A 27200-nucleotide genomic window follows, 5' to 3' on the forward strand; every position below is an offset into this window, starting at 1 on the left:
TAATACTTCCATAGTGTAAGAAGTACTTTGAATACAGGACTGTAGTGTACATGTCTGTAATGTACTTGTTAGTTTATTTTTGAACGGCAGGATTTTTTATTAACTGCCAATAAATTACTTTACTATTTGATTAACATGCTGTTCAGGTGTCATGTTTGGTTCCCATGACAGTCGATCAGTAATAAAGGTTTATTTTACAGCCCAGTAGTGACCTCTAGTGGTGGAGAAAGTATTCAGAGCCTTTAAGGAAAAGTACTAATAACACAAAAAATGTTTGGAAATGTTCCTTCATTAAAAGTATGTCAACTTAATGTACTTGAAGCATTAAAATGTCCCCAGTTAGTGTTGTAGTATTTCTCTCTTTCGTTCAATAAACTGTTAAACAGCTGTACTTCACACTTTGTACAGACTTGTGCAGCAACTCTGCTACTGAAGAGATAAACAAACAGTTTTTATCTTCTTTATGCATTTATTTTACAGCCAAACAGTCTTTCAGCTCACACAAGCTTCATATCTGTACAAACTCAGGTCCAGTAACAGTAAACTTTACTGTAAAAAGAAACGAGGAACTGAAAATCCTGCTGCTGTCCCCCCCACCCTTTCCCAAAATAGTGAATTTGGCGAAACTAGTTCCACATTGTAAGTGTGTTGCGGTCACGCTCTCCATCACACAGAAACAAAGTGCATTAATCTACCAACAGGTTTGTTCCCTCCAAACCTGACTTTCCTCCCGTTTTATCAACTAACTAGTGTCAGATTTTTAAAAGTAGTGTCTGCGTGCTCAGTCAGGTAGGTGGTAGAGATTATCTGGGAAGTTCAAGTACTCGAGTGCTGTTGGACAGAAAAGTACTGTTAATATATTTTCTGACAGCACTGATCAGCAGCCATCTTTCCTTACATGGTCCTAAACCACAAATACATACCGTCTACTCAGTGGTGGTACTCTCAAGTACTCAGATCATTTTAGGTAAAAGTAACTATCACAGTGCAGAATCGATCTCTCTCACTGATAAAATATTGTAAAATGACCCCCTTTATTTGTTCATCTATAAACATAACAAATTCATCCAATAAATGTAGTGTAGTTAAAAGTACAAGTAACATTTTTACTTGATACTGTACTACAGTGTACGTAGTTTTTCCCCACCACTGCTTCAGCCTCACTTTGCTCGTTGTGCCCTGTTGTGTTTGTCTAAAACATAGTAAATCCTATTCTGCCGTCTCTTAAGACAATAAGAAGGTTTGTGCGTATATATCGGGCAGCCCTGCAGTATTTTAAAACCTGTAAAGTACACACAATCATGACGCTCACAACAAACCAAACTCATTTTCAAACATCTCGGGTAACCGCACACAGTGGCCTGATGACAGGAACACTGACAGAACGCTCAGGTGACCGACACAAACATACAGACAAAGAATACATCTTAAATACTTCTATATAAAACTAAATAAATAACACTGGTAGGTTTTAGGTCAAAGCGGAGTCACATTAAGGTGCGGAATGATCTGATAATCGAGGAAGGAGGTGCTGAACGTTGTGTCTTTTAGAGGTCAGGTGCAGTTGAAGGGGCCTCGTTTAGTGCTGGGTGGTGTCGGTTAGAAGGTGGAGTTGTGTGGTGTGAGTCTAGCTGACGGACTTGAGTGTGGACCAGGGGTGCGTCCCGCGGATCTCCAGCGGTGCGCTGTTGCTGAAGATGTGGTTGCACAGCTCCTCCAGCGGAGGCTCCGGATCTGATGTTGCAAACTGAGCCGCCTCCTCCACCTCCTTACGGATCGCAACATCGATTTCCTGACAGGACAGAGAGGACTCGCGTTAGTGCCTACAGCTCCACAAAACCTCAAGTGAAGAGGGGTCAACAAAGCACTTTACACAGTACACACTACAACAGTAGTTACCGTTCACACCGTTCAGCGCTTTACAGGAGGAAGAAGTTTCATATCCAGATGAAGGTTGTAAGGATGGAAGATTGTTCATACTGTAAAGCCCTCTAAGAATCTTATTCTAGGCAATACAAATACTAGACTGATCATCATAATATACTGTATAGACCACAACAACAAAGTGAACAAGGGTCAAAATATAAAAATGTTAATTGGAATAAAATGGGATTTCGACATGTTTTGAAGTTTCTTGTTTTGGAAACAGTTGTTGAAAGTAAGTTATCAACTCAAACCCAGTGTTTCCCACAGGATTTTGAGAGACTATGGTGGGTGGGTCTCAGACACTCTCGGGGGGGGTCCAGGAGAATTATTTGTCTAATATAGAAGTTAAATACATTAATTTGGTGCACTCTGAGAGCCAAATTAAGAGGCTAGTTCTATGAAGAATGTTGTGCTCTGGTAAACTATTGTGTCATAAACATTGTATACATATCAATGGTGGTGACAGCAAAGGAAGGACTACAAGTTTATTTAATGTTTTCCCCATCAACCCAAAAATCAAAGAATAAAAGCAAGTTTCACAACATTTGTGTTTTTTTCTTATTACTTTAAATGGACACGTGTGACATGTTTTCTACTTCTTGTGAATATAATACAATTAACTTTATTTTAATACAGTATATACACACGTAACACTTTATTTTGATAACTGGACATTGTCACACGTGTATCCTCGTGCTAAGTTTATCAAGTCCAATGCATTTTGATAAATTGTCCGTGGCAGGCTGCCATAGTCTTGCCACTTAATGTGAAACACTGCAAAAACATTCACACCCCTTTTATCAGACAAACCCTATTTTTTAAAAAAAGGTAAATATTTATTTGGGGTTTCACCTGGCTGAGCTGTTGAGAGAATCTGGCAACACTTATGTTGCCTCTGTTTTGATACTCAAACATCTGATATTTCATCCAGAGTCAGTTTCTGTTTTAAGAGTCTACAGATAATAACCCTAACTGACCGAATTAGTTTAATAACCCTTCAGGTGATACTCCTTTTTGATTCTTGTTTTGCCAAGTTAGGGCAACTTCATTAACTTCCATAAACCAAAAAAGAAATATGAAGATCAGAGTACATACAAATGTGTAGGTGCCTCTGCGGTTCAGCGTGTCTATTAAGGTCCGGCCCGACTTTCTTCTTAAAAATACCTCCTCCAGCTTTACTGAAGAACACGACCATTTCTCAACATCCTCCACTCAGATTTTCTTAATAAATTCTGACGTAGCTTTCAGACCAGAAAGTTCTCACGAGTGTGAGCTGAAACTCAATATGAAACAAACTACATTTTCAACCTCCTGGATCTCAGCTTGCCACTTTTGTTAAGTCCTAGCAAGATGATAGTGTTTCAGGGTCAAATCTGAGCTTAAGGCCCCAATAAAAAAGGCAGATAATCAAGGCTCAGCTGGTTAACAGAGCTCAGCCACATTCATCATTGAGAAGATCAGCTGATGACGGGTCTCCCATCATTTTAGCCAGTGACAATGTGTCTTTTGAAACAAACACTGTCACGTGGACTGTGGAGAGTTTGTAAATGTTGCGTGCACCCACCTTCAACTCCTCTACCGATGCCATGTTGTTGCCGAGCATGCGCTCTTTCAGCATGGTGATGGGGTCACTCTTACTGCGCACTTCCTGAATCTCATCACGAGTGCGGTAGCTACAGGAAGTTACGCCACAGTTAGAAAAAAAAAAAAAAAAAAAGATTAAATGAGTTTAGAAAATTTGTTCTATTTACTGAATTTTCAGACTTAAAATCAAGAGAAGAGGACTGCGGAGGTAAGTCCTCATCATCATCTCTCCACCTGAACCAGAGACTTATTAACTTCAGAACCAGGTCCAGAAAATAAATAAAAAGGAAGGGGACAGTAGAGAAGAAATTCAATAGGATAAAGTCATTCAGGAGTTAAAGTGTTAAAAGGTTACTCACCTGACGCCTGGGTCGCTCATGCTATGTCCATGGTAACGGTAGGTCTGCAGCTCCATTATAATTGGACCCTGAAATAAACATAATTTCTTCTGAGTTCATACAAACCGTTTGAAACCCCTCACAGCCGTCTGCCATTGTTATACGCTGGATAAGATCTGGATAAGAGGCTTCTGCCTCTCTGTGTTATTCTAAGTTCTCCAAGAGTTTGAGGGGAAACAAACATTATGGGGAAATACATGCACTGGTTTCTGATTTCATCTCTCCTCAAAACAGAGCTCACCTTTCCAGATCTGCAGTGGTCTGCAGCAAACTTTGTGGCCTCCCTGACACACAGGACGTCCATCCCGTCCACCTACGAGATAAGAAAACAAGATTTTAAAAACATAATAATAAAAAAAAAAAAAAAAAAGTCATAAACAAAGCAGGGACATTAATACTGTTGACATAAGCTTCACAAAAAATGAACAGCCTTTCAGTTCAGAAGCAGCTGCTGGGAAACAGATTCCCTTTAAGAACATCTGAAAGCAAAAGTTGAGGTAGATTAGTGCTAATAATTCAGACTACTTCTGTTTATTCTTGCCCCAGTATGTAGTAAAACAAACAGCGCAGGCTCTATTTTGTTGTTGTTTGTGTGCAGTATCATACATGAGCATCAGACAGCTGCGTGCATGCTCACACCTGCAACTGCCAGGAAAGGCCCTCAAGCCTCCTCCTGTTATAGTCTAGGTCCATTCAGGCCAGCTGCAGCGTACGGCCAAGAGACACGCTGCAGCTACCGCCCATGACCCCTATGTGTAATTTACATCTGAGGTTAGCGGCGACGTCACGAGAGATAAAGGCGGCGATAGTTCAGAGTTACCATCTGTAAGGTTTCGTCCTGCAGTGTTATGTTTCTGCTGTGGTGCGTTTGTGTCTCACTCTGATTCCTGGTATGAAGTCTCCTCTCTTGTAGTAGTCTGTGCTGGCTGAAGCCCTCTCCACAGACGTCCCCATACCGTACTTGTTGTTCTCGCAGATGAAGATACACGGCAGCTTCCACAGGGCGGCCATGTTGAATGACTCAAACAGCTGGCCCTGATTGGACCAGAGAGGACAGGAGTAGGTTGGCAAATGTATTTGTATACACTGTAAAAAGTGTTTAATTGGCAGGATATTTACCTGATTGGCTGCCCCGTCTCCATAGAGCGCGACACACACCTGGTTGTTGCCTTGGTACTGGCAGGCCAGAGCGATGCCAGCTCCCAGAGGAACCTGGACAATTCAGAGATGCATATAGTATCGTCGTTACTACCAACAGCACGGGGGGGAAAAAATATATTTTAATTGAGTTTTATCATTACAGGGTTCGTACAGCTTTTCCAACTAAAATGTCCAGACTTTAAGCCTTTATAGTCACATCTAAAGCTGCATTTCGACCGAAGGAACTTTACCCCAGAACTAGGAACCTCTGGAGGAACACGCTGCGTTTCCACCGAAGGGACCAGGGTCAAAATGTAGTTCTAGGGTCTTTTTTACCCCCAAAAAAGGGAGTTTCTGAATGGCCACTGGCTTTAAATTGAGCTTGTCGGTTGTTTGCAAACTAATAAATCACAAACAGTCAGATAACCGATGTCGGCCTGAGATCGTCAGCATTAAATATATTTCTCAGCAGCCAGCGTGCAGCTGTGTGTTTACAGCAAACAGATGATGGAGTTGCACTAAATACTGGGTCCTGAGTTGTTTTAAGTTTGTCAGTCAGGAGCTAAATTTGGTCTCATCCTCTCCAAGACAAGTGAAACAGCTGATTACAACAGGTAATAAAGCTTGTTAATCACGTTCCTCCGACGCTCAGGCAACACAGAAGTGCGTCCTGCAGCTGATCTGCAGCTCTTGTGGACTGGAAATGTTTTTATTTTTGTGTTGCTTTCTCTTTTAACTTTATGGCTTTATCCAGTTTGTTATTAAAATGTGTAGCAAACTTTATTCGTCGTCTCTCAAGCATACTCCCACACAAAAAAGAAAAAGCTGTTTTAATGGTCCAGCATAGACTATAGTTTCTTATATTAATTTATAAATTATTCTCATGGATTGTGGTTACAATTAATTATGCCTGTGCATCCCTTTGTACAGCGTGTACAAATGGTCTTTAGACGACGGTGGAAACGCGCACACCACAATGGGCTGAAGGAACCTTTTAGGTCCGGGGACTTAAATGTCTCTGGTACTTTTGGTGGAAAAGCGACTTAAATTGCCCTTCTGATGTCGGGTTCTCACCAGATGTGGTCAGATAAACACCTTTTTCATTTCGGCACCCACGCTCTGTTCGACATCTGGTGTGAGACACCAGGAGACGAATATGACAGCAGGATTGTTTAATTTCAAATATTAAAAGATTGTAAGCGAGTGTGTAGAGAACACCAGATTGTTGAGCAAGATTGAGCATTTTTCCACAGAGTACTTCACTTCAAATTAAAGTTTCCAACTCAGAAACTGGCAAGTTTCAACAAAACGGCTTCTGAAATAAAGAGCATTTTCCAAACCCTCAACATTTCCTACGAACCCTTTAATGACTTTTCTTGACGGTCATGAAATATTTTGTGCAATCTGGAAACAGCCATATTTACAGTAGATCCACGTTGTGAATACCTGAGCTCCCACGATGCCGTTCCCTCCGTAGAAATTCGGAGCGTACATGTGCATTGAGCCTCCTTTGCCTTTGGCCACACCCCCTTTACGACCTGAGGAGCAAAAGGTGAGGAGGAGTGGCGGCACTGTGGGGATGCAAGAATGTACAACTCATTTGAAACCTCTCTCACCCGTGAGCTCGGCCAGGATCTCTTTGACCGGCACGCCGCGGGTGTATGTGTATCCGTGGGCGCGGTAGGCAGTGATCAGATGATCGGAGGGGTTGATGGCGGCCTCGATGCCTGCTGCACATGCTTCCTGTGGGAGAAGACAAACTTTAGAGCGGGCAGGTAAAAACGTTTTATTATACTTTATAAAACTATTGATGTAAGTGCAAAGTTATTAATGCAGTAAATTAATGACCTCTCGTATTTGCAACACACAACTCACATCACGTATAAACCTTTTTCCTTGTCCTGTATGTGTGTTAATCTTCATGTACTCACATCACGTATAAACCTTTTTCCTTGTCCTGTATGTGTGTTAAAACTGTTTTATTGTCTGGAAATTGGCCTGTACTAGGAAGCACAGAAACTGGCTTATCCAGGTAACTTCGTGGCATCGGGTGTCACGTCCCGAGGTCTGTTGCCATGGCAATTTACACCACATCTCTAAACTTCTCCCAGCAGGTTTCGTTAGTGGTTAACTCGAGGTTAGCCTATAGGCTATATGTGGACCCCACACACACACACGCCGTGTTAATGATGAGAAGCAGGATATTATTACACACCACTTGATAAAATATTTTTAGATTTCATCCTGACTTGTTCCACAGCGGTTGCAGCTGAAATTCAGTTAGGAAACACATCAGCTTTATGTTCATGCAGCCTCTGTGATTTTAGGGGAGGCGATCTTAATTAGGCTAATTAACGGGCCACTTTCTAAAATGCAGCCCATCTGTAAGCTAAAACTGAATTCTCTTAACTGTAATTGACTAATTTATGTGTCCAAAAAAAATACAGAGCCAGGGTGGGGGTTAATAAATCCAGAAGGAAAAAAAAATCCTAGATTAAAGTGTCAAATTTACAAGAACAAAAATCAGATATTAATGTCACAAAAATCTACATCACTCTGAGCGTATTTGGAAGAAAACACCAATCTACAGCAAAGTGCATGATAATATAGTGATTGTGGGCTAAACTCACCCATTTCCCTCTTGTAGAATAACGTTGAATTTAAATTCTGTCTCTCCGCTGGCTCCCCCCCCCCCATTACAATAGACCTTTATGTGCAGCTGTACCTTTACATCTTAAAATCATATTACACATAAGAGCCCATAAAATACATAGAGATTTGAACTACAATAACACTGAAGATGAAACTACAAATTTACTCAATGCAATGCCAACAAGCCTCCCTGGCTTTGCCGGTCGCCACGGTGTTAGATTGAGCCGTTAACGTGTCTTTAAACTCCTCATATCCAGACACCATCAATTATGCGTCATTCTGGAGAAAACATGGAGCATGCGCCCAAAAAACTGTCTGCACGGCAGAACACGCCCCTTTTATGCAAATGTCCACCAACTCCAATCATAGTACCGTTTAACTCCAGTGTAGGCGGTCAGAGTTTGTCTGATAACCCCAAGTTAACTGAGTAGGTTGAACTCCCTTCGTAGTACAGGCCACAGGTCTGTCTCCAAAGGAAAGCATAAATAAAATCAAACGAAATGCATTGTTGGAATCGCTGCGGTGCTGCCAATCAGCACTCTAAAACTTGTTCAACAATATTTTATGTTAGTGTTATAGGCTTTATTTTAAATATGTTGTTTGTATATTTTACTAGTGTTTTGTTACCATTTTTGTTCTTTTGCTGCTTTTATGTTTGTGAGCTACAGACACTTTCACTCAATTAAGACCGTTTTCTACTTTATAACCAACTATCTGGCAAATAAAAAAGGATAAAAACTCAAAGTGCCACTAACCAAGTTGTCATTGGTCATGTCAAAGAAACATGTAGACACAATTAACCAGTAGACATCCGAAACACAGATGGCTACAGTCTTCTTCGTTCTTACCTGTCCATCATACAGGTGACAGAAGCCCCTGATGATCTTCTGTTTGTAGAGCTGATCGGCTTTCAGCTCCATGCGCCGCACAGTCTGCATGATGCGGTAATACTGCAGGCCCTGCTCCCGAGTCAGCTCCGCCTTCAACGGAGGACCCTCCTCCAGACGGTGCAGGTCGCATTTCTATTGGCCAGGACAGTGAGGAGAAAAAAAGAAACGCCATTTAATAGTTTAGAAAATGGCTGCTGACCTCTTGTGTCATCAGAACGAGCGTAGATGGCTTCAAATTGAAACAGACGGGAGATGCAGCGTTTACACCTCAGCTGAATTTGTAGCTTCTGTTTTTTTCCCCGCCTGGCACAAATTAAAAAAAAAACTTGCATCTTATTCTACTTTGTTTTTTGTGTTGACCCACCTTGATGTCAAAGGTCGCCTGAGGGGTGAAGTCAGCGAAGGAGCGTGAAACCACCACTCTGGCACCCTGGTGAAGAGAAAAAAATATATATATATAAAATTGATCATTCAAAACACAAACCACCGCAGACACATAATGAACAAAGAAAGCACACCGGTCTTCCACACAGACTTGAGACGGCTGCCCTCCTCCTCACAGCAGGTGGATGTAAGTGGGGCTGCAGGTGCTGGGGGATCAGGTCTGGGTCTGAGGACCCTGGACAACTACCACGGTCTGATGTGGGGAGGTCACTAACAGGTTGGGAAGGAACAGCAGCATCTGAATCTTAAACCAAACAGTGTTTACATCCCCAACAGCTGCGTGTTTTGTCTTTGCTGTAGAATAAACTATTAAAATAGAAACTTAATGTATCGGATACTTTTAGATTTGTTAACTATACAATTTGCTTAATTGTCAGTGGTATTGTATCAAGATTAAATTAATTCTTATGTCCTTTGATTCTGAGTAAATTTTTCTTAAACTAACAGAAGTAGTTTATGTTTTTAGGAATCAAAGTTCATTCCTTGGAAATATGAGCTTAATATAAACAGTGTTCCTCAGTCTTCAGGTTACAAAGTGCTGTGGCTGAAATAACAGCTGCTGAGCTCAAATAGTTACTGAGCAAACGCTGCAACAATATATTACATCGCCAAGACAAAAAGCTAGTGAGCAGACCTTGAGTTGGGATTGTTTTGCCAATGCATAACAGTAAAACACAGTTTATTAGAAAACTAGTAACCAAAATCTGATAAGCGATCAATTGTTTTCAAACAAAATGCCAAACATTCTGATTATAGCTGTGAGGGTTTTCTGCTTTATCTTTGTAAACTGAATATGTTGGGATTTTAGTCAGACAAAACACACATTTGAAAAAGACTAAACAATTGATCGCTTAAATCAAAAGAAATGAAACATTTCATGAAAGCATGAGATAAATAACAGTTAGTTTTCCCATGAAATAATAAAACGTGAGTTTCACCCTCAGCCTCTCTATTTGACATCTTCAGTTAGTGATTTCACACATTTCCTAATCCAAGACAGAGGACCAATAAATAGATGGTACATTGCCACTAGCTGTTTCTGACAACTTTAAGTCCTCTAATTCTGGATTTAAACCTCCAGACACACCCGTTTAAAGTTTCCCCTCCCCCGTTAGTGATCAGGCAGACGTGGAGGATGCCGCTTCTTACTGGTCTGTCTAGCTGGTCGGTCTGGCCGCTAACTAACTCAGCAGCAGACGCTCTAGTACTGACTGGTGGTGGTTTGGGTGGTTGCCGCTGGGTCTGGGCCAAGGCCGGCGCCGCTGGTGAAGTTAGACTGACGTATTCTGACAGGTCAATCAGCAACTAGGGGGGGGACACAGGAGCCAACCAATCAGACCAGAGCACAGCACGGCCAGAGGAGCTCTACAGAGTCTACAGGTGAAAACAGCAGAGGCAAAATGGAGACTGGACACACAAACATGACGACTTCTAGAGGCTAAAAGGAGAAACACAGCGAGGGAAGACGGGTACCAGCCCAACAGCGTCTACACTTCACCTGATATTTTACAACTGGCACAACATTTTAAATACATATAACCAGAGTTTGGTGATGTGAATTTAAACAGAGGCCATACAAAAAAACAAAAAAAAAAAAACCAAACACCTTTTCTGTAACAGGTTGTACTAAATATTATTTACATGAAAAACCATGATATAAGTTTTCTCTCTTCTGCCGTGCCTGGCGTTGTCTGCCATCATAATTAATACCGAAACAATTACTTGATTGAACAAATCTAAATGTAGTTGAACAAAAACAATCCCAAGAATCTAATGTTAACATTAAACATTAAGTGTCACACTTAATGTTGTCAACACCTGGAAAAGCAGTGGCTAATTTATTTAGGGAAAAAATAAATAATATTCTCTAGCCTGAGAGAGTTTCCTGCTCGTCTGTGTTGGCTCATTGTTAATGTAATTTAATCTGGTTTTGGGCTGTTGGAAAGACAAAAAGAATAAAAAAAACAACATGGGCGCCGATTAATATTGTTGGGTACATTTCTTTGAAATTAAATTACTAAACTAGATTAATTATAAAGTGATTACTTGCAGCCATAATCATGACGATACGTCTTATTTTTGCGTGTAGTGGTTTCTTTTTAGAGCAGTTATGAAATTCTAATCTCATTAACTAGAAATAATTACCGTTTTTTTAAATACTGATCCTGAGGGGGTTTATTCATTTCCTGCCGTGAGGAGCTCAGACAGTTTGTGATGTGCCAATGTTAAATATCACTGGGATGAATTTTCACCCAGGTAACAGGGTTTAATGTCGTAGATTACATTATTGATAACATCATTGTGTAAAGAAAATAAAAACACAGACTGAATGGGAAATGAAATTTAAAAAAAAATATAAGAGGGAAATTCAACTGAATCACGGTAAAACTGTTTGTTCCTCTTACAGAAATTAATCAATGTGATCCAAACTATATGGATTGATTGGTGTCATTCAAGGTAAGAGGAACAATCCTGTACAATCTATCGTGTCTTATCGTTACTTCCTTTATGAGCACATGTTGTTCCTAGTTTACAAGCACTTTAGAGGAGCTCCTTGGGAAACATCGCTGCGGAGGGAAGGAAGCGAAGGACCGGGCCGACAGACAAACTCACCTCGGACACTGTTTGGGCTCCCTAGGGTTCAGGCGAGGGGGGAGAGGAGGGAAAAAAGCGATAAATAAATAGGGATTGTTTTGTGTGTGTGTGACAGAGTGTGAGTGAACGAGGAGTGGAAGCAGGAAGGAGAGAGAAAACGAAAGCCGTAAGACAACTGGGATCCTACAGTCGCTTGGAGTTTCATGACTCAACAAGGTCGTTTTAAAATGTTTGGTTTTAGAATCAATAAATGAGGTGGCATCCTTGTTCAATGTTACGAGTTATAAAAAACATAATTAAAGCTGTGTTTGCCAAAAGGCCTGTAGGATCCCTGCTGCGGCTGAAGCACCACAACACAGACGCATCATGCTGGTCCCAGCTGTTGAAACAAATGCACTGATGTATTTACATCTAAAACCAATATTATCTGTTTACATGAGTCAGTCAATTGATTAGAGGTTTTAGTGCAAATGCCAAACACGTGACAGATTTCTGTTTCCAAAACAAAGACTTGGAGCACGCGGTGATTAAAAAGCAAATTAAAAAAGGTTACGGTTCTGCACATAAAGAATGAAACATTGTTCATTGCTTTGACAATAAACTAGATAATTCTGTTTTATATGATTTTGCATAAGTTTGTCATCTACACTGGGGATGTCCTAATAATTAGTTTTAACCATATTGCCCAGTTTTGTTATAAAGCAAACTTTTTAAATGATGCCTCTATATGGTCACATTTGAGGCGAGAGATGCACCACACAAAGAAAACTCTTTTTGAAAAGAGTGAAGTTGGTTGTTCTGATGTTTTCGCATGTATATTAAAGATTATACAGGGATAATGCTCAAGTTAGATCTAGTCTTGATTAAACAAATCTAACCACAGCAGTTATTAAATCTAGATCTGATTTCACTGGTCCTACTTGATCTGGAGATCATTTAAAAAAAAATCCTAATCCAAAATCCTACATCTGTGCCTGCAAATTATTTTACACAAGACTTGTGGAGTAGAAATATTATCTTGCTGGCTTCTTGCTGTTTTCAGAAATTTATTAAAAAAAAGGTTTTTACATATTTAAATTACAGTCCTGGTTTGATGAGTCTAAACATCAGTTTTCAACTTGTCTCATGGCGTCTAAAGAGGAGAGTCATTCACCGTTTCCTGTTTTCTCATGCAGAACAACTGGGATTTACAGTCTTTTCACTCTTATATTTAGAGTTTCCATATTACGGCAATTAAGACAGTAGTAGTTCCTTTGGACATAGATATGACACATGCATATATAAAGCAGTACTATTAAAATGCTCTTAACTTGTTTAGTTAGTGATAAAAACTGAACATTTTAACATTTTTTGTAAGGAGCCATTCTGTACATTGAGTAAAATACATTTAGTAGATAATACTTGTATACTTTTACATCACATTTTAAATTCAGTGCTTTTACTTGTAATAAAGAGTATTTTTAGAGGAAGGTATTTAATCCCTGTTCTGTTTTTAAAGTTATGTAACAAGTGGAGGTATTGTAAAAAAATAAAAAATAATAATAAGTTACTGATACCGGAGTTGCTTTCTTAACTCGATATTGGCCAGTATCGATCACATCAGTGCATCTCTCATCTGGTCGAGGAGGACAAACCAGCACATTCAACACCAACTAATTAAATAATAATTAATTAAAAAGGCAGAGACTGTGTTCGGCTGCAGCTCCCGAGTTAAGACCACGTTTCAGTTCAGTGCCCATGTTTCATTCACCGTTTTGGTCAGTCAACGCTATTACACAAGCACACATTAACATCTCAGACCAGGACATGCAGAGAGTCAAACCAGCCAGCGAGGCTAAAAGCTGCCGCTCGCTCACAAGGTCAGCACCATGCCAAGCACAACCAGGCGAGCTAACTGTTAGCATCGGCTCAGAAACGGGCCCCAGCTCGACGTTAGGCCCCGGGACACTCACCACATTCCGGCCGGTGATCCTACAGAGTGCGTTAGAGATAATGGTTAACATAGTTTTCATGCTAGTGAACGACGACCCGGCTCTGAAGGGATTAAAACAGCGGTTCGGTGTTAGTCGCTGCTGCCCGTTAATTCCGTGTTAGTGTTCGTCTGAAAAAAAGAGTCCGGCGGAACACTGACTGCGCCAAACATTGGTTCCTCACAGCTTTTATAGCCGCCCGAAACGCGCCTTTTTACAATAATACTATAAAATACTAACTAATTATTATATAACATAATATAATAATTTAGTATTTTACTTTAATATATTTAATATTTTTCTATTTTCATACTTTTAATAATTTGAATGTTTTATTTTTTAATTCTATAATTGTAAATTTTCAATACATTTTAATAAATTTTTATTTAAGGTTTATAACAGTTGTATAATATAATAATATACCTATAATATAATTAATGACTATTATACAAAGAACAAAATGCTTCACAGAGAGAGAGAGAGATGAAAGACAATACTACAGTAAAGGATTAAATACAGGAGGGGCCCCGATAAAATACAAATTATTAAAGAGAAAATAAAACAAAATAAATAAAATAAGCAGGATTAAAATAAATAAATAAATAAATAAAGTAAGCAGGTGGATATGATAAAATCAGGATATGCTTTCCAATGAAAGTACATTTTTAGAGGTGACTTAACAGAAGACAGCCTGATCGCCTAATTTACAGTTAATTTAATTAATTATTTATTTTTAAAAAAAAGAAAAAAAAAAGATGAAAAAATAATCCATGGCAATTAAACAGTAATGCACATAAAAAGAAGAAACACCAAGAGATTGTTAATTTAGACTAATTAAAGGAGCAAGGATTACAGACAGATTAGAGATCAGAGGCACGTTTTAAAAGCCAAGTTATTAACAGGAGATTCAACAGTTTGAATTAATTTTAAAAAGCAGGAATAACATGACTATGTGAGACTCTCCCTCCCTTCACGTCTTTCTGGTATAAACTTCAAACCAAAGAAGAGACAAATAAGTCCTAATGACATCATGATTACATCATCAGGGGTTATTTAAATCCACAGAAGACATTAGAGGAGTTAATCCAATAATCACTTGTATCAAACATATCAGAAGCAAAGACAGAAGCACAAAGTGAAGATAAATAAAAATTCATTTATTGCATTTGAGTAAATACACGACTTAAACACAGCCTCCTCCCTCTCGCATCAGTCTGACACATCAGAATAAAGTTTCTCATTCAACATAAGGAGTTTTTGTGCGTACAAGCGACCATAGAATATAAAACTTTTATTTAACCGTAAAGCCATGCATACATACATTTGATCAGGACTATATAAGGTTATGATGAGGCAAGGAAACAGATTGTTCGCTTCATTTTCACCAGTCAAACACGACTGGGTCTGTAAACGCTTACTAGTAATCAAATCAACCGTCAAAAACTGAGTAAAATATGAATGAGTAAAAAAAAACAAAACACTGCACTGTGGTTCTCATCTCGACACCAACATGTAAACCAACAGAACAAATACAGTTGAACACAGCGAGTACAGTTAACAAGGCGTGATATAAAAAGGATGCGTTCATTCTTCTCGACTGACCTCTAACACACACACATTTGTTCCTCTATTCCCGTGGGGACCCGTCATGCATCCACTAGCCCCTTACCCAAAGCTTAACCGTCACAGCTACATGCCTAACCTTAACACTTACCCTAACCTTTACCCAATTCTAACCTGAACCCTAAAACCAAGTCTTAACCCCTTAAAAAGCGTCTCTACCCATGGGGACCAACTGTGACACGACTCCCCATCATTAAGTGTGAATTCCCCACGAGATATATAAACACAAAACACACACACACACAGTGAGAACTGGTTGGTCAGACGGTGAAAGGCTTTGGCGTGCAGCAGACGTGTTGCTCTCAGTTCTCCGCAGTCTGACTGAAGTGTCTCTTGCCGTCCAGGTACAGCATCGACTCTGTCAGACAAACACACAACACATTTCACATCGAGAGGTAATCCGTCAGTTCTCAACCTGCAAGGGTCAGAAAGTTTAACCAGCTTTTTATTAAATGTGTTTTTATTTTCAAAGTCTTCTCAGAATCAGAAGAATGAGAAAGAGCTTTATTGCCATGTAGTTTTTTTTTACACGTATGAGGAATTTGCTTTGGTGATGAGGTGCTACATGCAGACAAACATACAGTTGACATAAATAAATCTAGAAATATATAAATATGGAATAAACAGACGCAAATTATATAAGAATGAGAATAGAGAAAAATACAGTAATACAAGTATTTTCAGAGAAAGAACAACGTGGCAGATATAGATGTGTATTATTCCGGGTTTGTGTTGTGCAGACGTACTGCAACAGGAGAGGATATGGTGTTCATAAATATATAAATTGACAAATTAAAAAAGACTAACACACAGGTACAGTTCGTTCTTTCATACTGAAAAACAAAAGGCGTTAATCAGTGTCTATCTCCCAGTGGAAAATGTAACGAAGTACATTTACTTAAGTGCTTCACTTAAGTACAAATTGAAGGTACTTGTACTTTCCTTGAGTATTTCCATTTTATGCAACTTTATACTTCTACTCCACAACATCTCAGAGGAAACTGTTGTACTTTTTACTCCACTACATTGGTCTGACAGCTTTAGTTACTTTACTATGTACAAGTATTCATCCCCATCCTGTCAGTGTGGTGATTTTGAGGATGGATGAAGAGTTCCTTTATGTGTTGAGAAAATCCTCCTCCTTCTTCAGCTAAATAAACTATTTAAACCAGGACCAGCTGGAAGATGCATCGTCACATTTTCTGACTTTTTAGAGGTATGTGGTTCTCGCAGGACAGCGACGCTACAAACACATGATGATCTTACAGACCATGATGCATTGCTGTAGATTAAACTGACAAACAGGATATAAAGGAGTTAAAATAACCTCAACCTTCAGCTTCTACAGCAGTAAAATGCAACACACACATTAATGCCGCAGGAATATTAATCCAGAAACATCAGAAATGATAGAGAAACACTGACTGAGGAACATTTTACTGCACTGTGAGTACTTTGACTATTCAAATCAGCTTTATTGGCATCAGTGTATATATTGCCAAAGATTTAATAAATTACAATTCATTTCATACATTTCATTAAATAAGTAAATAAACAGTAAAAGTTGTGTTTGTGTGTTAATAAAAAATAAAATAAAAATAATTAAAAATATATAAAATAAAATATTACTTTAAAATAATTATTTAAAACAAAAGTAAATAAATAAAGCAGTAAGAGTGTGTGTGTGTGTGTTAGAAAATGAAAATAATATATTTAATTAAAATAAACAAATAAAAGTACGGGCTCACCTCCGTATGATTTTGGAATGACGTTGGGGACGTCGCGGTCAGAAAAGAAGGTGAAGTGGAAGACGTTGGTTGTGTTGTGCTGGCGGGTCAGCGGGTCGAACACCTCGGTGTGAACTCTGACCTGGATGTATTTCCCCTGTGTGTAACACACCTGAAACACAGAGACAGACAGACACAAGCTGCCGGTGGAACAAACGCTGCTGAGGCCCAAATAAAAGCCAGCCAGGAGGTCAAAAACACACCCTTGAACCTTCAGGGTGCCTCACACTGTCTAATCTGACACTGTCCAGCCAAAGTGCATCGACTCATTAAACTGCTGCCGTTCCTAATTACAGAGTTAAAGTTTGTAATGTTAGAAGGTTTAGTAAATCAACCAGTCTTTATAACTTTAAGTACTCATGAATAAATAAGTTGAACTTGACTTTCAACTCAAGCTTTACGATGTTTTTACATCCAGCGGTTAGATAAATATTTATTTGGAGTTGTTTTCGTGTCACCTGATGAAGGTGAGTCCAACATTAGTTCTGATTTTGATCTAATCCAAATCCTGAGGGAAATAACTGTATTTTTAGCTCCAGAAACTCTGAATATGAAGAGCTAAAAATGCTAAACTTAAATTCATTATTGCTATTGGAAGTTTTCCTCAAACATACTGATCAGATCTAAATGGACACAGTCTCTGACCTGCGATGAGAGCAGCAGCAGGGAGCCGATCTCCACAGGTTTCTGGAAGAGGATATCATCAACAGCCAGCAGACGTGCTCGACATCCTCTGCAGCACACCAGGGGAAGGACAACAAACACTTTAACATCATGCAGCAAAAATCAAGATGTTCTTTCTCTCATCATCATCCTCTTTTCTTAAAAAGCTCTCACCCGAAGGCGCAGGCGTTGGCCCAGCCCAGCTCGTAAGCTTTCCTCATCAGAAAACCTCCAAATATCCTGTTGAAGATATTCCTCTCCTGCTCAACACACATGCAGAAAAACTGGTTTGAACTTACAGATATTTTCCAGTTGAATCTATTCGAGCTATTTTCAGATCAAGGGAATAAACTAAAGACAAACTAAATGACTGGACAAAAACTTGAGAAACAGTGCACCGCCATAGTAAGACTTCTTATTCTCGTTTAGAGAACCCATCTGTGGGCACTGTCAAACAAAAACATGTAAAGTGCATAATTTATATATTTTTCTATTAGGGGAGTCTTAAACTCAAAGCATGGAAGACCCTCCTTTGGTGTATTTCGTCCGTGCAGCCGGTCCTTCCTCTCACCTGAGGGTGGCAGATCTCCAGTCCTTTCAGTTTGGCATCTTCCATCCACACTGAGTTTGGAGGCAGAAGTCTGCTGCGGAAACTGACCGTCCTGCAGCAGCAGAAGACAGAAAAAATAAGATATTTAATTCAATGTATCTTCAAAATAAACTCACAAAACAACCATCACCTTTTGTAATTGTACTAGAGCCTGAACACAAATGACGCAAAACAGCAACGCTGCCAGTCTCCCACACCCTCGGATTATTGCACTAAAGATTGCTTTTGTGAAAAGTACACAAATTACATAAAGCAGGTATTAAAGCCCAACTGTATAAATACTTTGGGGACAAAACTCTTCTACGGTGATGTTTTGAAGTGAAAGGTCTTCTTTTAAATGTCTGACTGAGAAGGAGATGACCGGCGAATGAAAATTTGGAAGCTATATGACTGTGACAAACCTTTAAACAGACCCCTCCCCAGACTTTCATTTAGATAAACAGCAATAAATATTATTGATCCCATTTCTGAGGATGATTTTTCTCAAGTCTTGTGCAGTGCAGACTCCACTTTTAAAGCATCGCTTGGTCATACTTTGTGTCCAGGGTGTTGAGGAACAGACTGTGTACGATCGTCCTCTCCTCGTTTGTGGGAGCCACCTTCAGCAACGACGCAGTACTCAGCTCCACACGGCGGGTTTTGTTCGCTGGAAACCACACACACACACACACACACACACACAATACAGAGAGAAGATGTTGGCATACAAAGGACAGCATTGTCTTAACTTGACCAAGGTTACGTCAGGATCTCATACCTTCTCCTTCCTGGAAAAGTTTCACCTCCTCTGGGCCTTCTGGGCTCAGTGGATTTACAAAAGCTGCCCTGCAGACAGAAACAAGCAGCAACACAGGGAACAAGTCAAAAAAAGAACTCGACACACTCAAAGACTGAATCTCACTGGCAGTGATGATCGTTTCCTCTTCGCCCTGGCCTGTAAATCCCTTGCAGACTGCAGAACTCTTAATATCTGTGTATCTGTGCATCAGTGTTGCACAGTTCTCCCTCTGATAGTTAAAATGATCCTGCGATTTAAATGCGTGAAAATGTCTACAAGATAAAAGCTTTGTTCACGTACACATTCCTTCTGTGTGACTGTGCCTCAGACTGAGAGTCCTACCTCTTGTTTTCTGGATCCCGGGCCACCATGACAAAAGTAGCATCCAGAACTGGGGCATAAGCTCCATCTAGGAACTGAAAGAAGAGTCACATTATTAAAAGATTTCATTCAATCTGCAACTCCTGTGTTTAAGTCTTGGTCTTGTGTGTCTTATTTCTGGTGTGTTCCTGCAACGCACTTACAGGCGCTCACGTGTCAACCAAACAATCTTGGTGGGACAATGACCGCTTTATTCCTGGGTGTGGGTTTTGGTGAACTTTTGGATACTGTAGGTGGTTTTATTTCTTTGTCTGTGCAGCCCTCTTTAGATGTTACACAAGTGGAATACACGTTTGTTTTTTAATTTGCCTTCGTCTTTTTGTTTGACCTTGTTTTCTGCTGATATGCCTTAATTTGGGTTGTTTAATCTCAAAAGCACAATCCCTTTTTTTCCTTTAACTAAGTATTACTATTGCTTGTGCTTACAAATAAACACATATGCGGATGTGTGTGTATGTGTGTAAGTAGACAGGGAAGGGTGTTTACCTGTGACATGTGCATCTTGGCTTCAATAGAGGTTTTTCCCACCCACGTCACATGTCCAGTGAACTTGATGTCGCAGTCAGGATAGATGACGTGCTGCCTCATGTCTGTCCATCAGACATGAAAAATACTTTCATGTGGAACTACAGATCTCAAAATTATGACATCTAACAACTGAGACATGATTAACACAAACATGTGAGTTGCATTCAAAACAATCATATTTGTAGAGTTGGTCTATCAGGACAACGTCATTTGAATTGTGATGGTGCCAAATAAAGCATCGGACAATAAGAGAACTGTACGTAGTGATTATTTATTAATTACAGTATCTCACAAAAGTGAGTACACCCCTCACATTATTGTAAATATTTGATTATATCTTTTCATGTGACAACACTGAAGAAATTACACTTTGTTACAATGTAAAGTAGTGAGTTTACAACTTGTATAACAGTGTAAATTTGCTGTCCCCTCAAAATAACACACCATAGCTATTAATGTCTAAACTCCTGGCAACAAAAGTGAGTACAGCCACTACTTTACTTTGTAGCAAAGTGTAATTTCTTCTGTGTTTTCACATGAAAAGATATAATCAAATATTGACAAAAATGTGAGGTGTGTATTCACTTTTGTAAGATACTGTATATTGACTATGAAGGCTAACGTCTTTAAATAGCTTGTTTTGTCTTTGACCAAAAATATTTGATTTACAGTGATACAAAACAGAAAAGGCATTTTTTCACACATAAGATGGTGGAACTAGCAAATATTTAACACTGATGCTGAATAAATAAGTTAAAGATAAACAAAATTGCCAATTAATTAAATGACTAATTGTTTCAGCACTAAAACCAAATATTCAAATAGACCCATTACACAAGAGTTTATAGGTAGCTGGACATGGAAGCTGATAATCTGATCCAAACAAACAACTTTTTCTCAGTTCAGACCAAACAAATCTCTAAATATAAGAGATTTTTACCGATCTTATCCACCAGGGCGGTGACGATGGACAGAGGAGACTTCTTCAGTGCAGCGTTATAGGTGTGAGAGTAAGAGATGAGGACTGAGGAGAGAGACGAAGAACAACACGCATCAGTGTTTGACTGTGTTTAACTTCCTGTCTAGTTATAATCATGATGTGTTACAGTGATACCTGCTAAACTGTCCAAGTCCTCCAGGATCCTGCCAAACCTGAACAGAGACGGAAGACGAGTTTGAGGTGAGTTTAGGTTTATGTTAACCTTGACATTAGTGTGTGTGTGTGTGTGTGTGTACCTGACAGTGTTGTGGAAGGTCAGGTATTTCTCTCTGAGCTGTGGCTCGGAGCCCAGAGGCAGGTGGACCTCCAGGTAGCTGTCCTTCATCCTCTTGGCTGGAAGGTCACTTTGAGACTTTGCCAACATGGACGACAGCGACAAGCGCTCCGCCATGGCCTGCTGGTGGTCGCTGCAGACAAGATAAATCACCATATTACAAAATATAAAACTTAAGACCTAAAGATGTGTTGCTGGACTGGTAAATATAAATTTTCTTCTTAATGTCTACTGTTTCTCTGTTGTAATTTGTCTTCCAACTAGGCTAAATGTTATCACGATAAAAGATTTCATATCATTTCATATTGATAATTATCAGGTTTAATGTCAAATCATTATTTAAAGGCTGATTTTTGCTCCTGAGTGAAAGTTAAAGAAACCAGACAGTCTGAACAAACACTTGATGCCAAACAGAAGATCACTTAACAGATCTGAAGTATGAAATAATAATATATTAATAAAAAAAATATTTTTAAATCTCTTTTCCTCAACAAAATAAATATCTTAATAGAAAAATTAAGTGCTAATTTGTTTGTGATTCAAATGAATTACAATCAAACATTTATTGAACTTTTATTATATTGTCATTAAGAAAAATATATCGTGATAATTATTGTTGTTGTTTTATTGTCCAGCCCTACTTCCAACAATTGAGTGCTGCAGTGCGGCGTGCTCGTCAAAAAAGATGATTTAATGTGCAGAAGTTCCTTTCGTCTGTTTTTAATATAATTTTTAATTTTCTTTTAAAACATGAAGCTTAATTACTGAAATACAGTAAGTCTGAGTCAGTTACACAGCAAAAAGAAATCTGAGGGCCTCCTCAGTAGAGCTGACGATCAAAAGCTCAATTGATAGAAATGTGTCCAATGACCGCAAATTGGTATCGAACGTCTGGTCACTGTGTCCGATTCATAATCTTGTTTACTTGTTCTTTAATCAGACAGTTCCTCATTTAAATAATTTATTTACAATATATAATTTTTCGTATTTTCACAGCAGCGTGTGAAATAGCTGTGTATATCCAGTATTTAAATGATATAACATATATAAAGGGGAAAAGATGAAAACTCAACAAATGGGGTATTAAACAAAGACTGTTTCTGAGTGAATTACAGGACCCTGAATGTAAAACGGCTTAAATATGTTTATAATCTATTTAGACAATGTTTTTGTACTGTTGCTGTTTGTGTTTTGCTCAAAATAAGGACTTTATCATTTCGAGGGATCATACTGACACTTTTATCAATATACCCATCCCTAGTTATTAGTAGACACGACTTTGGTGACCAGCCAAAACCAAAAGAAACAAAACGGCACGGACACGGTGATGATTTATTGGAGCTCTGACACAGATGGTTCAGTACCTCCAGTTAGTGGAAGCTCCCACGATTTCTCTCAGCCTGTTCCGCACTGAAAAACACAGAAGAAACAATCAGATCTTCTGTGAATATGTGTGTGTGTGTGTGTGTGAGTGTGTGTGTGCGGTGAAAGCACCAAAAGTTCAAGGCTATATGTTTCATACTGTTTCACTAAAGACTCTGTTGTTTTTACAGCTGGAGCCTTCTGGGAAACCAGCTCAAGCATTTTAAGCTGTGTTTGCCTTACTGCAGCACGGTCAATAAATATCTTTAAGACCTTGACTATGTGCTGGAATGTTATCAATTTCATCCTGAGCAGAGAACGACGTCACACTCCCTCTGTGTGTGTTGTCGTCTTAGCTCCTCTGTGCTTTGTTTATACAGCTGGTCCGGCTACACGTGCATGTTAGTGCATGTGTGCCTCTCCTAAAAGTGTTTTGAGGGGAGCGCTACAACGGCTGGTTCTTTTCTCGTCTAAGGTGTTGAATGAAGGATATACAGTATTTCAGTATTTCAAACCACAGTTGGTGATTGTTGGAGCAGTGCAAAGAATTACAAAGCCAGTTCTGTTGAATTTCATTTTGTTCCTGTCGAGTTTAATTGAAGTTTGTTTTACGATGATCTGCAAGGTAAACTGTTTTTTCAATGGTGGCAAGTGAAAGTGATATAATGGCTGCTTCTGTTTAACAAATAAGGTCTTTATCGGTAATGATTATTTCCACAATGTTGTGGGCAGACTTTGACGAGACTTTGTCTCCAAGGATTACGCTGCAGCCATCACAGCCAGTACTGATGCTGCAGGCTGAGTGCCAGTATATTTAGTATATATATCTAGTATATTTATCTGTGAATTTTCAACCAAATCAGAGAAGGTGATTGTTGAACAGTGGAAAGTCTATCAAGGACGGTTTTGGTGAGTTTTATTTTGTTACTGTCCAGTTGGAACGAAGTGTGTTTTATGATGATCTGCAAGGTAAAATGACTGTTTTCTCAATGGAGTTTGTACTGCCCATATGTTTTGGTCTGAGATGCCGGCTGGCAGTCAGTGTTGCATAAAAGTGGAGAGATCTGATAATGAAGTAAACTGTAAAATGTTAACACTGGCATTAAAGCTGGAGTTTACTGAGGCTCAAACAGTGAGACAATATGAAACACCACAGAGGAAAGAAGCAGCCAAATGGAGACAAATATCACGTGTGAACCAGCTACAACAAAATCCTGAAGCTCAGTGCCACATAGGGAAGAAGAAGAATGTTAACAGACTAACGAATGCTGCAGGGAAGGTTCAGCTCTACTGTGGAGGCGTCACCGTGAACATTAAATCCAGACCTACCAAAAGGCAGAAGAGGTGCAGAGTAAGGTATGCTTCAGGTGAAAAGAAAACGGATGTTCAGTCAGTCAATGTGGCAACATGCAGGAGGAATCAACATGCAATCAGAGCAAATTACAAGAGAATGACTGCAGGTAGGAGTAGTGTGGTTTAGATAGTTAGGTCTCGGTTTACCAACACACACCATTAGACACGTGTAAAAGTGGATTTCCTGTGGAGAAACAAACATGATGAGGGTAAAAGATCAGGGGATGAGGGTGGATCAATCGGGAGACCAACGGATTTGGTAAAACATATGTCACCATGTTACATTTCATTACATTCAATGAACAAGTGCTTTTGTCCTGAGTGCTTATAGCTACCACAGGAACTGCCAGCGCTGGATCATTAGAAATGAAAAGTACATCAGTGCAGTGAAGCAACTTAAGACTGAAAAATGAGACATTAGCATGTGCTAGTTTGGCAAGTGTAGGTGTGTTTTCAGCCTGCGACTCTGCTGTCCTGACTTTAGCAGGGAGTTCATTTCACTAGAGATGCAAATAATGTATTTGTTTTTTTTATTACTGGTTCATCTGCACTGTTCAGGTTTAGCAGGATCCTGAACTATTTTCTTGAATTTATTAATCTAAAATGCCTGCCTCATAATCTTAAAGTCAAACATGATGTCTTCACAACGCTTGTTTGGTCCAACAAACAGTTCAAAACCCAAAGAGATTCAGTTAACACGCTGGAACTAGGGGGTGTTTGGCTTTGGAGATGGCCAGTCACCCAATGGAAGACGAATGCAGGGAGTACCTACAGCTGGGAGGTAAGAAGGAGGACTTCCTTTCCCGGCGCTGTGTGCCAGCAGCAGAGTCGTGAACTGGATGCAAGCTGCAGCATAGAGCCGGCATAGCGAACGGTGGCATGTATGCGTATGCGATACATCTGGGGGAAACTGGGTCGTTGCACCCCTATCTGAAAGTCCCCAAAACAATAAACAGAAGTAGGCTGAAGGCTGAGCTGCAGCAATGAAGAACATGGGATAAACTTATTAAACTTCCAAGTGTGCAGGAAACTTTCACAGCCTTCGTCAAGGTGTTGCATCAACATGTATTTGTCTTATTACTACAGTGAGAGTTTGTGGTTGTCTAACCATAAAATCACTATAATGAATAAGCTGATTAATTTCACTTGTTATTGGACTTTTTTTACCTGAAAGTGGTGTACTGGTATTTCTGTGCTTGATAATCAAACTGGCATTTTCTATTTGAATCGCTGGAAAAAATCTTAGATGTGGGTTCACAGGCCTGGAACCAGGTAAATCAGCATAAACTGCAAATCTAATGGAAAAAGATCCAGCAGTGAAATGTAACAAAGTACATTTTCAGGGTTCTTGCACTTGAATATTTCCATTTTATGCAACTTTATTCTTTTTACTCCACTTTACTCCATTTGTCTGACAGCTTTAATTACCTTTCAGATTACAGTTTTTTAAACCCTTCCTGTCCAGGAGAGTTTCCTGGCCTTACCTTCAACCATATCCGGCGCCCTGCCCTGCTTCGACACACCCCCTGTGCAGAACGACCTGGCTGTAAAGGAAGCAGCTGACCGCAGCAGCAGGAACCTGCAGTCCACATGAGGACAAAAAACAAATTAGAGATGACTTTAAGGCCAAGGAGTCAAGTTACATCAACACACATCATCCTCTGCTAATTATAACCATCCAAAGGCATCTAATCTCTCTTTAATCCTGCTCAGTGAACAGCTGGACAGACAGACGTGCAACTTGTGGTGCCCAGTTCATCCAGACGGAAATACTTACATAATAAATAGGGCTGGGCGATATGCCCAAAATCATATCACGACAAAAGATTTCATATCTTTTAATATTGATGTGTGTCAAATCAATCAGGCGGATTTTTGCTCCTGAGTGAACGTTGAAGAAACCAGATTTAAACATTTCTTTATAGTCAGAACAAACACTTGATGCCAAATAAATCTAAGGTCGAAAATTCAAAACAATTATAATAAAATCTTATTTCAACAAATATGCATGAGTAAAATTAAGTAAAATCTTTTGTTCAGTCCCTTTTCCTCAAGAAAATAAATATCTAATAAGTGCTGCATTTATTGAACATTTGTTCTATTTACATTGAGGAAAATTATAATGCAACAATTATCATTATTGTTTTATTACCCAGACCAAATAACAAAGTGACAATACACCTCATAACAACATTCTCACTTTACCTCAGTTAGACAAACATTTACTTATTTTTACACTTTCTGTAACTATAAAACTACTTAAATAACCACATTTATTCTTTTCAAGGAATTGTTTTGTATTGATTTTAGCAACTGGCTGGCAAACCTAATTCATCATCTAACTGATTCTCCTTTTCCAGTAAATTATACTAGTTATATTCCAGTGAAAACATTTTTACTTGTTACTTCAGTGCATGTGTTTTGCATGTATTACACATGAGTTCATGAAATATAACGCATATTTAAGATTTTATTTACTAAAGTATAGTTTGACATGCTCGGATACCTTCACAGTAGTGTAAGACTGAATGAAAAGTAAATTTCTCCAGAGTAAAACACTTTTGCTGTCTGGGTTTTTGTGTAGCTGTGGTGAACATGACACACTCTTTATGTAAACAATGAACCCCCACCCTGTTTTGGGCCTGATTAACTTTCCCCAGCACGACCTGATTTCTAACAAAAAGCCATAAGACAGCTGCTCAAAGCACCAAGACAAATCACTGACTGAGTACCTCATTAGCATGCTTAGCATTAATTAGCTGGCTTGTAAATGTGCTAACAGTTAGCGTTGCTTCTGTAATTAGCATACAGGCAGCATTTAAAGCATCAGCAGAGCTTTGAACCACGTTTTTAATCACCCTGACCTCCGGGAGAGCATTGTGGGGTCCGGGTTGTCCACACGGCTGAGCAACAAGGTGAAATCTTCCTCCACAGGGCAGCTCCTGGATGCCTGGCTGTCAGGACCACAGGGCGGTTTCCGTGTTGGTAAGAGGCCCCGCCCACGTCCTGATGACGCAACACGCTCCTTCTTCTTCTACTTCTTTTCAATGGCGGATTTGCAACCGAGCGGAGCTTTGCTGCCTCCCGCTGTGGCGTCACGTTGCTCTTATGTCCTTGTTATGGTCCTGTGTTCACAGGTGAAGAGATAAACAGCCTCGGTGGACTTTACTTCCCTGAGGACATCCTGACAGGCACTTAATGCCTAATTCCTTGACTTAAAACTGGGATATGCAATTTATTTC

General features: G+C 39.4%; 2 protein-coding genes across 8 annotated transcripts; both read right to left on the reverse strand.

The window, feature by feature from the left end:
• Positions 1-449: 449 nt before the first annotated feature.
• Positions 450-13750, reverse strand: pdha1b (pyruvate dehydrogenase E1 subunit alpha 1b). 6 transcript variants are annotated; one of them, XM_046043832.1, is made up of 13 exons: positions 13582-13750; positions 11648-11668; positions 10184-10339; positions 8955-9020; positions 8549-8722; positions 6665-6791; positions 6495-6586; positions 5028-5120; positions 4788-4943; positions 4150-4221; positions 3870-3937; positions 3491-3599; positions 450-1792 (listed from the first exon to the last, which is right to left on the reverse strand). In XM_046043832.1, the coding sequence occupies exons 1-13, from the start codon at positions 13639-13641 to the stop codon at positions 1628-1630; spliced, it is 1359 nt and encodes a 452-aa protein (XP_045899788.1). In that variant the 5' UTR covers positions 13642-13750; the 3' UTR covers positions 450-1627. The 6 variants fall into 6 exon arrangements, with proteins under 6 accessions (XP_045899788.1, XP_045899801.1, XP_045899797.1 ...); XM_046043845.1 differs by lacking the exon at positions 10184-10339 and adding an exon at positions 9109-9244 and having other exon boundaries at positions 13582-13704; XM_046043841.1 differs by lacking the exon at positions 11648-11668.
• A 985-nt stretch (positions 13751-14735) lies between these two features.
• Positions 14736-26978, reverse strand: acot9.1 (acyl-CoA thioesterase 9, tandem duplicate 1). 2 transcript variants are annotated; one of them, XM_046043877.1, is made up of 16 exons: positions 26823-26978; positions 25443-25537; positions 24116-24142; positions 22608-22653; positions 21206-21376; positions 21084-21121; positions 20910-20993; positions 19928-20031; positions 19403-19476; positions 19040-19107; positions 18817-18928; positions 18244-18334; positions 17847-17932; positions 17655-17742; positions 16971-17121; positions 14736-15580 (listed from the first exon to the last, which is right to left on the reverse strand). In XM_046043877.1, the coding sequence occupies exons 1-16, from the start codon at positions 26834-26836 to the stop codon at positions 15525-15527; spliced, it is 1305 nt and encodes a 434-aa protein (XP_045899833.1). In that variant the 5' UTR covers positions 26837-26978; the 3' UTR covers positions 14736-15524. The 2 variants fall into 2 exon arrangements, with proteins under 2 accessions (XP_045899833.1, XP_045899838.1); XM_046043882.1 differs by lacking the exon at positions 24116-24142.
• Positions 26979-27200: the final 222 nt, after the last annotated feature.

The sequence above is a fragment of the Micropterus dolomieu genome, linkage group LG01 (assembly GCF_021292245.1).
Source record: "Micropterus dolomieu isolate WLL.071019.BEF.003 ecotype Adirondacks linkage group LG01, ASM2129224v1, whole genome shotgun sequence".
NCBI lineage: Eukaryota > Metazoa > Chordata > Actinopteri > Centrarchiformes > Centrarchidae > Micropterus > Micropterus dolomieu.